The sequence below is a fragment of the Ruditapes philippinarum genome, unplaced genomic scaffold (genome assembly GCF_026571515.1).
Source record: "Ruditapes philippinarum isolate M1 unplaced genomic scaffold, ASM2657151v2 ctg16357_1_1_1_1, whole genome shotgun sequence".
NCBI lineage: Eukaryota > Metazoa > Mollusca > Bivalvia > Venerida > Veneridae > Ruditapes > Ruditapes philippinarum.
In genome coordinates, this window is record NW_026865949.1 from 996 (window position 1) to 17,176 (window position 16,181).

Sequence of the window (16,181 nt, forward strand, 5' to 3'; positions counted from 1 at the left end):
ACTAAGATCTTGACATAAATAAAAGACATGTTAATCATTGATACTTTCCAGGCGATCTTTACGGGAATAAGTGAAACTTTGCTGTACGGAAATGACAAATTTTATGTTCTTTTCTCTTTTTAGATAAAAAAGAACGCGATGCAATTTCACTGCATGAGAATTCTGACTTTTGTTAATGGCAGTATTGGTTTATTTTCTCTTCTTTCTCTTAAGATAAAATTTAAAAGTGCAAGATATATTTTTAAATAATGGAATATTTAACTTGCATTTCGTCACTTTACAGTTTTACATATATTTTGCGTCCAATTTCACATGTATGTCCCAAATATTTGTGTTGATTCTTTAGGAATAAAGTTACATACCAAGTAGATCCGACAACGGTTTATATATAGCTAAAATGAATCATCATTCAAAACAAGTAAATAAATGTACATTAGAAGCTATTTACACTCATTATGTGTCATTCATACTTAGATACCATGACAGAAAATCACAGACAATATATTTTACAAAATAAATGTTCAAAATAGGTGTCAGTGAACTTTTCATTACCTTCAATTAACAGTCAATTACTACTTTCAAACTAATGTTTTTTTTTGGTTGTTGTTTTTGTTTTTTTGTTTGTTTGTTTGTTTGTTTTTTGTTTTGTTTTGTTGTTTTTTTTTGTTTGTTTGTTTTTTTTTTTTTTTTTGGGGGGGGGGGGTATTACTTAACGAATTGATTAATGTGATATTTCTCTACACCGTTATACAATATGTTTGTTGTTAGCTGCCATTTAACCTGTTTAACAAACGGACATGCTTTTGTGAGAAAAGGAACTGCTTATCGCCAGGGAGTTCCGAAGGGATTAAGTTTTGTTTAATACATATCCTTTTATTACCGTTCGTATTGCAATTTATGTCATTTACTCACAATTTCCTCTGTGTGGCCAGCTAACTGCTGTAAAAATTATCTCTTTAATACATTTAAGGTAATTTGAATTTTTTTGTATATCATTACATAAATCTTTTTATCTAGCTTCATCACAGTCACAATAAATATGTCTTTTAAATATGTTTATGTCATAAAGTATTTTAAATAATTTTACGCAATGGAATATGGAATAGAAAATGTTACATATAACACATACAGAGAAACAGTTAAGGTACTGTGTTCGTTTTCATTAACTAACATATTGACACATTATGACTTAATTTGTATATCTAGTGTCAAGTTGATGTCACCAAATATCGCAAATTGAATATTCGTATAATTCTCAAGCGTTGTTTAACTTGTTTTAGAAATAAAGTAATTATTTTGACAGACAATGCTTCTAGCGAAGTTCTAGGCTTGTATTGCGAAATCAATATTAAAAAAATGTTCATTGACACAGTCCTCATTACCACGTAGGCCCATGTGCACATGCAATGACCATCGGTAAAGGCATCCAGCAGAGCAACGAACAAAAAGGAGGGTACAAGGTCGGAACATTGACAGGACCGACTACTGACATGTAGCGACACATATCGTGTAATTCATAAAATTTAACATTTCTAAACAATAGAATGGTATAAGTGATTGAAAATATCTGTAACTGTTATAATGGAGATAAAAGAGAAAAGAAATATTCAGATATTTACTATGATTTATGCATTTGTCTATACACTGTGACATCCTTATGTGGTTTATCGGGGAAATAACCTTTCTTTGAGCTTTAGATTATAAATGATATTTTCTTGAGCAAAATTTATCATCAGTTGAGTGTTTTACAAATTCTGGAGGTCCTAATCCATTACACAAAATTTTCTATAACATGTATATCAGTATGTATAATATTGTTTTCGTCTAAAGAAACGTTTACATCTAAAAATGATACGAGAGATATAGACACGTTCGCTGTAAATTTTATAGATGGATGAGAGTTATTCAAACTATCAATGAAATATGGCACCCTCTTACGCTTCGCTTTTTATGGGTAAATTTGAAAATGACTTTTTAAGCCAACGTTCTTTAAAACCCAGTTTATGGTTCCGTTTTCTTGACGATATATTTTGCATATGGAGTTATTCCCTTGATGATTTGAATGCTTTCATTGATAGTTTACAAAATTTTCTACTAATTGAACTTTAGATTAAACGATTAAAACACTGTATATCTATGGAAAAATGACAAAAAGACACTACTGGTATTTTTATTTCATTTCAGATAATGATAATAGAATTGATTCTGACAAGCATTGGTGATTTTATCCCACAAAGAAATACCAGAAACTCGCGAAACATATGTTACAGTTTTCTCTTTAATGAACCATAAAATTGTCAGAGTCTGACCTATATGATATCTGGTGTCAAACATCAACACAATTTACGACAACATTGAAGTGAATTGATTGTAATCAATTTAGTTCTCCACCAGAATATTTGGCATGTGTCAAAAAAAAACACGCGCAGACTTAACGATTAAAACAAATAGTTGGAATATCACTAGCAGTATCTCATGACTGTTTTTAGCAGAATGTTCTAGAAAGTTGTATTGCGACTTTAGAAAAACGATTAGCAAACGGGTGATCTACTTGGGTGAAAAGGATGAAACTATAGCATCTATCTACATAAGAATCTCTTGATTTTATTTCATTAATATATAACCCGATTATATTACTTTGTTAATGTACTCTATGGCAAAATTACAAACATTTTAATATACTGCATAACATTTTTCATTTAAAAATAAAATCTATCTTTTGCTCTGAAATTTTGAGAAACAATTCACGGTTTTTCGTTTTTTCCCAATTATTGGCCACTCATGTATTAGTTGTAGTCATCCACAACTTTTGAATAATAGAAAAAGTAATAAATATATATATAGTTTTGTAATTTTTGTTAGTTACTTCTTAACCATTATTGCTTGCAGCCTTAGAGCAAAAATGTCTTTACTTTCTCATGAAACATAAATTCAATTTGTTTCCGTTCTAGAGGAGTTATTAGAAACAAATCACAAACTATGAAGAAGAAACCATATCCAGCTAAAGGGACAGCAAATAAATAACTATTTTCTTCTATAGTAAGGGAGAAGATAAGTTAATTGATATTTTAATCATGCATTTTAGGAATATGAAATGTTTATCATCTGACATAAATAGTTTGATATAAAAGTAGTAAACATATTTGAATATCATAGAAAATACTGAACATTTATTAATAAGTGTTCTGATTATATTTATTTAAAAAAACGTCACTCTTTTTAGTTGTGATCTTAAACATTGTCACTAATTTGTCACTAACAATTCATTGCCGGTTGTATTTTTTTTTTTTAATTATTACTTTATTGTGGCTTATTATTCGTTCGTGCAGACAATGTCAGCCAAATCTTGAACAGCAAGGCGAAGAACGGAAGGAAAGATTTGTCTAATAACAAACAAAGTAAGACCAAAATTCATTTCCCAGACAGACCACATTGCCTGTGTTACTTTGCAGATAAAAACACGTCATTTGGAACCATACTGTTTGCTTTCTTTAAATGCAATGTAGCTGAACAGGTTTCTTAAAACTATGTTGTTTTTTACGAATAAAAAACTCACCCCATAATGTTTGTAAAAGAACATTTGATAGCTTAAATAGCTTGACCTCTTATTGATGAAAAATACCGTGTACGTCAATAAGCAGCTTATATTTTGTACATATGTTCATATTAACCTGTTTCCCTGAAGCCTTGAATATACATACATAAGCCAGTCTTTTCAATCATTTATACTTAGTGTCGGACAAGTTTGAATGGAAAATGCCATCTAAGTTCAATAATGTAATATATGTGATCTAAGGCAGAATGTCATTTATCTTTTAAAGACAAATACACGACACAAAATTTGATTTCTTTTAAAATGTACTATAATATGAAGGGGTTTAACATAATTATGATGTGTTGATGTCAAACAGTAGCAATGCATTAAGACGTCAAATGCGAATGAATAGAGAAGAATGTATCATGCGATTAATCATTTTTCATTTTTAACACCAAAGCAAATTTGAAACCTTAAATCATTTTAATGTACTGAAATAAACTCTATTTACCAATAATATGACGTGAATGTTATAAAGATAGACGTAGAGACAAACGTACTACATGCATTTCTAACTACTGACAGATAGAGAGTTTGTTGCTGGTTGGTTGTTTTTTTAACAATGAACATGTAAAGAACGTGTGTATTTTTTGACGTCTGAGAATTTCATTAACCCTTCCCCCATGAGCATATTGTGAAAAATGGCCGTTTTCACTGAAAAGCCTCCTGTTACAAGTTCAAACTGCTATGAAACTATGAAAAATGTTTCAATACTAATCAAACTTGACACAACTGTTGACTGGACCATTGCCTTTGTAACGACATGCTCAGTCTTAAATTTCCTGTTACCATGGCAACGAGGGGACATCTCAAAATTGCCAAAAAATCACTATTTTGCCTCGATTTTTTCCATCAAAATTTATTTCAAAGTGCTGCAACTTCTCAAGGGATTGAGACAGAGTCAAAGGCTTTTCAGCGTTGGTTACACGTTACCTTATGACCGACCTGGGGTCATTTTTAGCCTCTCACAAGTCCAAAATTTTCTTGGCGATGAGGGGGACTCAGCCCCCCTTCAAACCCCCATACAGAAGGGGGCACGTCCCACTTCTGGCAACCCCCTGATGTATCTTTTGGATGGGGGCGGCGCCGAAAAAGTGCTCACTTTTTTAGCAACATTTCTCAAACGAAAACATGTGTTTGGGGCCCAAATAGGACATTTTTTTCACTATTTCAGGCCTAAAAAAGGGGGGGGGGGGGGTCGAAAGTGCGTTGTTTCGTGTATATATGAGGTAAAGGGTTAAGAATGTTTCGAATATGAATAAAGCTATATGTTGTCATGAGGTTTGTAGATTATTTTATTTTAGCCTTATATTTAAGTAAGCGTATGTTATCGAAATTGATTAGATATTTTGATATCAATTTCTTATTTATGCATTATTCAATTTATTCATCATTTTAAAGCAGAAATATAGGTATGACATGGTATTATTTGATATCGATATTGTTATATTAATGCATTATTTTCCTTATACATTAGGTTAAAGCAGATTAATCAAATTTGTTAAAGTCAAGGTAACCAATATGCATTATGTAGTTTCTACATAAACTTGTAGTTTATAACTTACCAGGACTGAGATCATGCCGTGCGCGTCTTAGTTGGTGGACAGCGTGAATTCGATATCAAATTACTATTGTGTCTGAATCACCCGTGTTGACAACATCAAAGTCACATTCACGTAACAGCATTGCCTAACGCTTTTGTTACCGAACATACTTCCTCTATTTATTTAAGAGAGAGGTTTTAATTATAATAGCTTTTGTTTAATTATATTCAGTTTTACACATCACACGTTCCAATGACGTTTTTTTTTTTTGTTACTTTATCATAAAAATAAAGAGGAACGTTTACATATTGTAAGGGAACATTAAATCAATAATAAAGGAGAGGTAGGTGATAAGAAAAATTAACTCCAAATTTAGCCACTTGTTGCTTAGTTTAAAACTGCTGAAATTTCTGTTGTTTTCATTTTCTCTAATTATCTCTAATCATGTAAATGACTTTTACACTTAATTATATTTTTATATTTCAATATAATATAGTTTGCATATACCAATAAATCATTAATGCTCAAGGTTCTTCCAATTGAAAGAAACAATCGACATGGGGATCTAGTTTGTAAACATTTATACTGTAAATTCATTCTACCTGTTGCAAAGATGTGAGGAACGCTAGCCTTTACAATTGTAGAGATATTGGGCGTATTCCTTTCGCGGCTCCGAACACTCGGAACAGGTTCTGTGGCAATGGAGTATTTGAAAACACTGCGTTACATTCTTCAGAACATGTTCTGACTGTTCTAATCTAATCGAGGTGCAGCGCACCTGCTGAGGGCTCCGTCACATGTTGCAAGATGGCTGACAGACGAACGATTTTTCAGTGCGAACCTTGCAATCGTCTTTTTGATGACATGACTGTCTTTGCAAGACATAGCTGCGCACAGACGGGTAATAATTCAAGTAAAATTTATAGCCAAAGTAGTTTTTACTTAAAAGCATACTTAAACCTCAGTCATATAAAAAGGCAAAAGGCACATAACTCTTTAGGACATAGTTTTCACGATTTATGTCCCGTTTTGACAATTCGCTCCACCGACAATCCGACCCATAACGACTCGCCCCCCTTTATAAATGATTTGCCCACTTCATTAAACATTATTCATTTGAATTAAGGAATTTTTATGATTTGAGTATTGTTTTCATTTATCAGATTAACTTTTACAGAAAAGATTTGAATACGAGGTAAACAATATTGATGCTATTGTATCGTTGATATTATGAGGATCAATAATATATATTCCAAAAATCTGTAATTTAGACTTATTGATTATTTAAAACCCTAAAAATTATGAAATTTCACACAAAACATACAGTAGCAGGTAGATTAGGTGTTGGGTGGATCATTACGAGGCAAATTACTAACTGGCACCTGCCAAATTAATTACTGGAGTAGCCAAGAAGTACCAGAATACAACCTGTAACTTTGTTGTCAGTTAACTTTTAAGTTCTTTTTCTCAATTTGCATTTTTAATCATGACTTTATTTATCGTGTCCTTGGATGCCCTTTTTCACTATCCATTTTCAGGTCGAAATAGTCGAGCAAAATGTCTTTGTCAGTTGTTTAACTTTTTTTCTACTTTGCTATACATTTGTTTGTGAAGAGGATAGAAAAAAGTTGCACACATAATATAAATGGGAAATTCACTTAGACTTGGTATAATTATGGCTTTGTAGTGGAGAACTTATTATTAATTAGGGAAATTTCAGTTAGTATAATTAGAAAAACCTACTGTAAACATCAGGACATGAAAATATGATACATATATATGTAAATGGTTTGTACATGTTGCAATTATATTGATTACCAGACAAACCTTGTAGGATTGAGTTAGCAGTCTGGTTACCAGACCTGTAGCCACTTAATGATTGATCATAATCATATATAAGTATGTAATTCATAAACTATTTAAAATTCTTTGACTTATAATTACAGATTCTGGAGGCTATGATGCACCAACTTTATTTGGGGAGCAAGAGGCTATAGACTCACCAACTGATAACAGTTGTTCAACTTCAAGTTCTAGTGAAGCATTGTTGTACTGGACAAGACCGGCAACGTTATTGCTTATTGAACAATATAAAAAAATAACTGAAGGCAGTAAAATGAAAAAAAAGAAGAAATGTGGAAAGAAATTTCTTTGTACTTTGAGCAACATAACTACACTTTCACTCCCTCACAATGTGAAGGAAGATGAAAAACCTTAATAAGGGGCTTGAAGAATGTTACCGACCATAATAGAAATTCTGGAAATAATAGAAAGACACATCCATATGCAGAGGCCTTAGAATTCTTGGCAAAAATGCCAAATATACAGCCTAAATATGTGTTAGACAGTAGTGTCAGCTCGAATGATGAAGTTGTCGAAGCTGAATGTATATTTGATTACATATTTATACAAAGTTTCAATTAGAATTTGTGTTTTCTGCATCAGCTTATTCTTAGCCAACAGTTTCAATGTAATAAGGTTTAAAATATTAAGGTCACTGGAGACTTTCATTAACGTATGTTAAAACTTCACATTGTAATCTCCATTAACTCTAAAGTAATGGTAAAATATTACTAATCTGTCAATTAACATAAACCTAATTGCTTACTTTAAAAAAAAACAAAAAAACAAAAAAAAAACTTTTGCATTGTGTTTCATCACATCACATTACTGAACCCTGTGAACAATATAAGATTATCTTGCCCTCTTGTTACACAGAAATATTCATAGTGGTAAAATACAACTCTTCACCCAGTTGACAACAAACCAGTTGCTTATTAAGGAAATTGAATTTCTTCTCTATATTTGCACTGTATCCCTTGTTTTTTTATTGCAGGTGTAAAGGATGATGACTCTGCAACAGTTACAGACATAGATCAAGGTAAGCTGGAGCCTTCACCTCCACCAGTAAAAAAAAGAAAACAAGATGAATTTTTGTCCATGATGAAAGATTTTATGGCTTCACAACAGCAACGTCATGAAGAGGAAAGCAAAAGACAAAAAGAAATGCATGATCAAAAGATGGAACTCTATTAAGTGCTTTAAAGGGAGACACAGGCAAAATTTTCATTTCTTAGTTTTGAAATTTTCATTCATTATTCTGTAAATGTCCTCAAAATGAATACACTTAACAGTCAAAGGAACAAAACTTTTCTCCATATAAAGAATAAAATGGTGTTTTCCTAACTTGACCCGCGTGGGTCAGGTTAGAGCGCTAAAATTTCACAATAGTTGTCACTCTGTACTCTGGAAACGTTAAAAAAACATGTCAAATCAATTACTTAGACTTGTTTCAATCATACAATACCCACAATATTTGTTATTGTAACTTCCAGGGTTTGTTCAAATCGCATGACTTGTTTTTAAACTATTCGGTGATTCTGTTCGCGTCAAAATTTCGTTCAACATATATAGATATATTTAAACTTCAAACCCAAAATATATAGAATTTATACAGAAATTCATGTTGGGACTTTAAGAAATGTCATTTTAGGGTGATTTGAGTACAGAAAATCATTTTTATATTTTTGCCATTATTTTGCCTGAGTATCCCTTTAAAAGATGGCAGTAAATGAACTTACACAGCTTGAAACATTTACATATCCTAAAACACATTTTTATTGTCTACCTTAGAATTTCTTTATAAACTATTCTTTAATAGGACCATTATTTTTTTCAGGTCATGAAGAAGATATCTGTAAAATATGTTGGGACACAAAAATAAACTGTGTATTGCTAGAGTGTGGCCATATAGTAGTGTGTTTAGGTTGTGCAGCACTTGTGAATATTTGTCCTATTTGTCGCTCAAATATTAAGAGAGCTGTGAAAACTTACCGCACATAGAAGCAGACAGTTTTGTTATGTTTTACATTATTCCTCATTGTATCGCCTCTACGAAGTAGTGGCGACATATAGGGATCACTTTTCTATCGTCTGATTGTCTGTCTGTCAGTACGTCTTGTCACCAAACTTGTTCAGACTACTCCTCAAAAACTGTATTTGTAATTTTATCCAAACTTTATCGAAATACTCAATACCAAGTTAAGTTGTACATATAATTGGCATTTTTCATTTAAATGGTTTTTTGTTAGAGTTATGACCCTTTAATTATTTTTAATCTAAAAGTTTGTCTACACTACTCCTCTTATACCATTAATGTCATTTAATTGAGACATAACAGGATTGTTTGGTAGTTCAAGTACTTGTGCATAGTAATTTATTAAACGGGATTTCCAATTGAACAATATTTTTGCTGAGTTATGACCCTTGAATAAGAAAGGTATAAATAAAGTTTGTCCAGACTACTCTTAACCACCTATGCAATTTCAATGAAACTCAACATGATGGATTAGTGGCTCAATTGATTGTGTATTTTACATGAGGTTTCCGCTTGAATGATTTTTGGCCGAGTTATGACACTTGAATAAAAAGGTGGCTTTTTGTGTTGCCAAGTACACAAAATCTTGTCTGGATTACTCCTTAGAAATTACTGGTGCAATTTGATCCAAACTTTACAGGAATATTGAGTTGTACATATCATTGGCTTTTTGTAATTAAATGAGTTATGGCCCTTTGATCATTTTTTAATTTTGTCTGGACTACTCCTCCTATACCACTTACGCAATTTCAATGAAACTTCACAGGACTAATCAGTAGCTCAAGTACTTGCACATACTACATGGGATTTCTGATTTAAATGCTTTTCGACAGAGATGGTTCTGGAAGAGAAAATACTTGTTTTGCCCTGTTAATGTTTTTTGTGCTTCCTGCAACTACTGCTGCAACTCAGTAGTTGCAGCATGAAATTTGCTGTCATGGGGCGACACATGGGATCACTGATAGCTCTTGTTTTAGGAAAGCAGTTTGTGTCTTTTTTCAGTTTTAGTTTTATAGTTGTTATGCAGAGGTGATGCATATATATTTTATTTTTGTAATTTAAAGGGGCACATTTTGTTTGTTTTGTAAATTGTCGGAGGATATTTACATTTGAGAGCAAAAGGTAAAATATGCACATGACTGCCTTCAAAGAAGAATTGGAAAAGCTAAAAAGCTCTTGGTGAGCATTTTAGTAAGTTTTGCAAGCAGTGTCATGCTTTGAATAGTGGATATATGACCGACAAAGTATTTTCATCTGTGTAATGTATGGTTAGCAGATACTTTCCCATTGCTCTAAATTGTTTTATTTAGTTGTGCCCTTAACTTGAGGTAAAGTTTAAAATAATGGTTTAAGTCTTCATCTTTCAATAGCTGTTATTGTTGCTTTTTTACTTTATTTTACAAGTCTGCACTTGAAGTGTATTAAACATGATTAATTCAGTAGCTTATTGTCTGATACAATTGTAACTTAATAAAAGTTTTAGTAATCTTGTTCAAGTAGGTATAGTAATTTTCAACATTTTGTTTAATGATTGTCATTTTGGTGCTCAGATGAGCCTTTGGTTCTAGTCAAATTTGTTTTTTGTTACAATAATTCATATAAGTATATGATTTTTTAGCTCACCTGAGCATAAAGTTCTCAAGGTGAGCTTTTGTGGTCACTCAGTGTTTGTCGTTAGACCCAGAGTTTATTTGTGGCGTGTTCTTTGATCAGAATGATTGTATTAATAAAATCTCAGACGAATTCGAACATACGTAATGTGAGGTCTAAACTTGGGTCACAAGGCCAAACAATGAAAAAAAAATTTGTGAATTTTGTTGATTTTAAGATCTGCCCAATCTAAGTAATCTTTTGAAACCAGATTTTTTTCTTACATGTAGACACTGATATGTTTTAATGGTACTCAGGTGAGATGAATTGGGCTTTCATTGCCTTCTTATTTAACTCATACATTGTTGAATTTATTTGTTTAAAGTTTATGAATAAATTTATAAAAATAAAGAACGCTGCAATTGATTTGTCATGAATTTCTCTAGTCCATCTTCTAGCTAAAAATTTCTGAATTTACTTTTCTTTAAAAAAGGTGAAAAAACAGCCTTTTTTTGCTTAAGTTTAGTTTTTGATTTCAATGATATTTCATTAGGGACACTTTTTTAAAAGCAGAAAGCCTCCAGATTTATGCTTATTTAATGAAAAATTTGAAAAAGTATTTAAAAGTATTGTATTGTATAGTAACCAAAAGGAAGCAACTTACACATTATCGATGGCACTTACAACACACAGTAAATTAGAAAAAGAGGTAAAAATATGCAAAAAATGCCCTTACTGCGTTAGTAACGCAGTAGAAATATAGTCTTAAATAATGAAGTATTAGCAATTAGTCAATTATAATATGATATTTTTACTTGAATCTTTCTACTTTCCCTAATGTCTTAGTACATTTTTCGCAAGTTTGACTTCATTGAAATATTTTGGCTCATCTGAAGGCATGCTGCTTTAAAGCCAAGTTCCTGGGCAGTACCAGTACAAGACCATACATTAGCATGTCTGAAGCTTTCAAACTTGATAAAATGTTTTTGGCGGGGTTAAAATTCTTAACCTTGGAAAATTTGAGCACAAATGATACATGAGTGTGTTGTAAGTTAGGCTAATCAAGAACAAAAAGAGTTTACACATGCATTCTTTATTTCCCTGACAAATATTAATATGAGTCACTAATATGTGTAACAATCACATTCAAGGAAAATTTCTAGCAAGTGCGTCACGCTTTGCGATGCCAGCATATTCACTGTTTACTTGATTATTGTTACGGAAATTGTTCTGTGCATGAACATTAGCATAATGGTCATCATCAAAGTAGTCTTGCATTTCATCTCCATTAATAATGCAAATGTTATGTACAATAGTACAGACCACTATTGTATCTACAGCTGTCTTTAATTCTCTAGTATTGATATACTGAAGTCTACAGAAACGACCTTTGAGCAATCCAAAGGCTCGTTCCACTGAAACACGTGTAGAAGAGAGCGCTTGATTAAAAGCTCTCTTTTGTGGTGTTGGATGCCAATTATCTCGATATGGGGTGATTAACCAAGTTCGTAAAGGATATGCACCATCTCCTAATAGATGACCATTGCCGCACAAATTAAACCCGTTCTCCCATAAATCACTGTTTCTCAGGACCCTTGCATCATGAATACTTCCAGGCCAGCTGGCTAACACATGGGTAAAACGAAGATCTCCTCTACAGACTCCTTGCAATACTATTGAATGATATCCTTTCCGATTTATATACACATCTTTGTGTTCTTTTGGTGCTCTTATCTTAATGTGGGTTCCATCGATTGCTCCCAATACATCAGGAAAATTAGCTTTGCGACGAAATGCATCGATAACCTCTTGCCTGACATTGTTGCTAGGCCAAATAATAAATTGCTGCTTCAGATGAGTTAGAAACACACTAAATATTCTATCCTTGCACCTGACAACTGAGGATTCTGTAACATTGAACCTGTCTGCAATGCTATGTGTAGTGTCTTGTGTCGCAATATACCACAGTGTAATTAAGAGTTGTTTTTCTATATTTATATGGTCTCTTCCTCCTGTCCAACTGGGTAGCAGCTCTTGGAACTCACCAAGATTTTCACAAATTATTTCGAATGTTGTCCTAGTCTTTCTAAAAAATCTTTTAAAGTCGTCTAAGTAGTACATTGGAATTGTTCCCTCAACATATCTTTCAACTTTTTGTCTCTCTCTGCGGACACTGAAATAAATTGAAATACATCATATAATTAAGTAGCCATATTGGATGACTTACAAACTAAAGATTTATCCCAAGTAAACTACTTATTCACTAAAGTCCATTATATTTCTGTGTCATTAATGCTATCATCAGTTACCTTGAATGACAGAAAATCAGCAAATGTATGCATATGATATACAGTGTATACTTACATACTTATACACAAAGGCTACTGTGAACCATGCATTTAAAATTGTTTTTAAATGCTGCTCAAATAAATGTATCATCTATAATATCATATTTAACTTACAACTTTGCCGCAATAATTAGAATGAGCATTGCAGACTCATCAGTGTCAATCTCCATCCCCTCTTCACAATAAATCATCTCCTCCATTAGCACAGAAAGGACTGCAGCTCTTGCAACAGCCATTTTTGATACTGATTAGAGCAGTGTTCCGAAATTGCTCCATTCAGAACACAATTCTAGAACAGTGTCTATGTTCTGAAATATTGCTTTGATTGCAACATAATTCTAGCACAGTACGCTTGTTCTGAAATATTCCTTTCGTACATTTGAGAAGAGCATTCCGGAACACAGAACAGTAAGCCAGAACAGGTGAATGGAATACGTCCATTGTCGTCTAACACATACTTTAAACAGTTTCGATAGGTTATGATTTTATAACAGGACGTTCATGTTAGGGGCTTATTTTTTTTACTAACGATTGTAATTGGTCTTTAAGTGTGTCGAAATAGTGTATAGAATAATTTTAATGAATATAGAACTGAAAAGTGAGTAAGATTAATATACTCGTAACAAACTACATTGTGAGAATTTGCAGTTTAAACGACAAGATTGGTGTTATCATCTTTAGTTCCGATTAGCGTTGCTCTTTCATGTGTATGCTTTCATCGATCAAAGCTGCTTTTCTTCGTTCCGCTGTCACACTTTACTTTACATGGTTTCCGAGTAGGAGTGATTGATGCAGAATGTCCTTTCTGATGGTTATAAAAGGATGATAGCTCAGTTTCACATGTTTCAAATGTTTTTATGGTAAAAAGTTTTAATCGTTTGATTTCAATCTGCCAAGGCACAATAATCACTTAATTTGACAACGGTTATATAGTTTTTCAACAAAATACTGACAAAAATAAGGACTTTGGTATGTTTTATGTTTTATATCTATATAAACATAAATATTTATTATAAAAAAAACTTAATTAATAAAAAATTCAACACTATGTTAATGGTATATTAGGTGATGATATTGCAAGCTTCGTAGTCACTACGATTTTGACTTCGATTGATAAAAGTGTTCTTAAAGCATTAGTATATTATAATTACGACCGTCCATTCTCGGTAAAAAGAGGGAACTGAGAACGACCTCGCTCTGCGGAGACAGTCACATGCTAAAGTCACCGCTCTTAGAACGGCACTATGAAATTGACATATCAGCCCCCTGATATTGTGTCGCCAACGTATTAATTCAGCTTTGCGGGGAAAATATTGCCTGACATCGATGGTTTGTGACTGCTATATAATATACATGTTTCAAGGACTACAATGTTTTCTTTTGCTGCAGTGTGATGAAATTATTTTGAAATGAGATTTACATAATAATAAATAAATGTACACAAGTTAAATGTTGTTATGGCGGCGATATCACTTTACCTTCTTATCTTTACTTGTTCATTAAACCTCGAGTGTTGTCAAAAATATAAATATGGAAAAGTTTACAAACGTATATTCAGACTGACTCAGACTGAGAATTCACGTAAATTATGACTTATTATGAGGACAATAAATTTCCTGGAATGAATCAAATACATGTAGTTCATCGAAGACTTATTTTATTTGACATATGAGAACAAAGATTTAAAATGTTCAAAGACAAAATTCAGTCACACAGGACCACCAAAAAGACAACCAAAAGGAACCTAACAAAATAAAGAAGAGAGAACAAACAGGCGAATCATGCAGGGGAAAAACAATTATTGAAAGCAATTGACAACTAAAAGTGTTATCAATCCCATTATGCTCATCCAAGTGTTCATGTTGAGTACACAGGTAAAAGTCAAAATAACATAACATTTTGCCATTATTGTGTTCAATATTTTTATTATTACGATGCAAAAATAATCAATAATGCAAGTTACCCATGGACATTTCTATAAATAAACATGTAGTAAAAGATTTATCGGTATCGTTCATTTTTTTAAAGAGTGGAGCAGTCCTTTTATAATTAAGGTAGTTTCTATATTTTTTTTACATTTTATCAATTACATGTCCATTGATCAAATATTGGTCAATCACCATTATAATCAATCTTTTGAAATATATTGCTAATTCAACTCAACTTGACAGCCAACATAATGCCTATGATGTAATATTTACTTAGTATATAGAGAAGAACTTTAAACGATGAAGGGTGAAATATGGAAAACAAGATCAACAATCAACGGTGGCGTTCAAGCCCCACACCGCCAAGCAACAAGGACCAGCGGCCAGGAGCCCAGGGGGACCCTAAACAAAAACAGGACAGGGCACAAGGCAGAGCATGGACAGGATAAACACTTAATGATACATAAAAAGGAAGTTTATATTTTTTTGAAAAGGGAGAAGGCCTGTGACAGTTCTAAGTAATTCTCACTAGAGAATATACGTCGCTTACATTCTTGGAAATTTTAGAACTAAGTGAGAGTTCTTTTTATTATTATCTACAATGAGAAATGAACGATGGCAGGAACAACACAATTCGTTACAGTCCTTCCATTCATTAACCAGGATATTAAAAACTCTGACCACGTTTGTATGACTCTGATGGCAACAACTCTCTCCAAATGAATAAGATTAAATACATCAGTGCCATTTTTATTTCTAAAACATCAATTTAGTTCGGAATGGTAATATTAAGAAATATAAGAAACACATACAAAGCCATTAAATGACAGTTTCCTAACTTGTATTTGATGTCAAATTTAAAAAAAACATAGATTACAACAACGTAAGTCTTATCTAAATTTATTTCGAACATTCTCGACCGGAAGTCTTAAATGCAAAAAAATGATTTATACACTATCAGCAGCGTTATTGTCATCTTAAACAGTGTCAATTCCTAACTTGTTATATATTTCTGGACGTTTAAAGACTCCCTTGTCGCAATTATTCTTACGTGTAGACCATGTCGGTCATATCAGAACAATAAAGTGAAGACGAAAGAAAAGGTTTGTCAAATAACAAACAAAATGAAAGTTCATTGCCCAGACAGATCACAATGCCATTGTCTCTTTTGAGACGAAAAGAAAAAACAACTTTAATTGGCATGACGTTATTTTCTTTGTATGAATACAAATGTTGCTGAACAGGCAGGTTTTCTCTATGTTACTTTTTATATAGCAAATTTGATAGCAACAAATATCT

The 16,181-nt window shown here is 32.4% G+C and overlaps 2 protein-coding genes and 1 long non-coding RNA gene across 3 annotated transcripts; 2 read left to right on the forward strand and 1 right to left on the reverse strand.

Annotated features, from left to right (window-relative positions):
* The first annotated feature begins 5,819 nt into the window (after positions 1-5,819).
* On the forward strand, positions 5,820-7,619 carry LOC132730816 (uncharacterized). The gene is made up of 2 exons (XM_060716861.1): positions 5,820-6,040; positions 7,086-7,619. Exons 1-2 carry the CDS (start codon positions 5,947-5,949, stop codon positions 7,355-7,357), a joined length of 366 nt encoding a protein of 121 aa, XP_060572844.1. The 5' UTR covers positions 5,820-5,946; the 3' UTR covers positions 7,358-7,619.
* Positions 7,620-7,970: 351 nt separating this feature from the next.
* LOC132730818 (uncharacterized) lies at positions 7,971-9,158 on the forward strand. Its single transcript, XR_009625801.1, has 2 exons — positions 7,971-8,020; positions 8,819-9,158. It is a non-coding gene; the product is annotated as an uncharacterized LOC132730818 (long non-coding RNA).
* Positions 9,159-11,696: 2,538 nt separating this feature from the next.
* On the reverse strand, positions 11,697-13,190 carry LOC132730817 (uncharacterized). Its single transcript, XM_060716862.1, has 2 exons — positions 13,069-13,190; positions 11,697-12,788 (listed from the first exon to the last, which is right to left on the reverse strand). The coding sequence occupies exons 1-2, from the start codon at positions 13,188-13,190 to the stop codon at positions 11,753-11,755; spliced, it is 1,158 nt and encodes a 385-aa protein (XP_060572845.1). The 3' UTR covers positions 11,697-11,752.
* Positions 13,191-16,181: the final 2,991 nt, after the last annotated feature.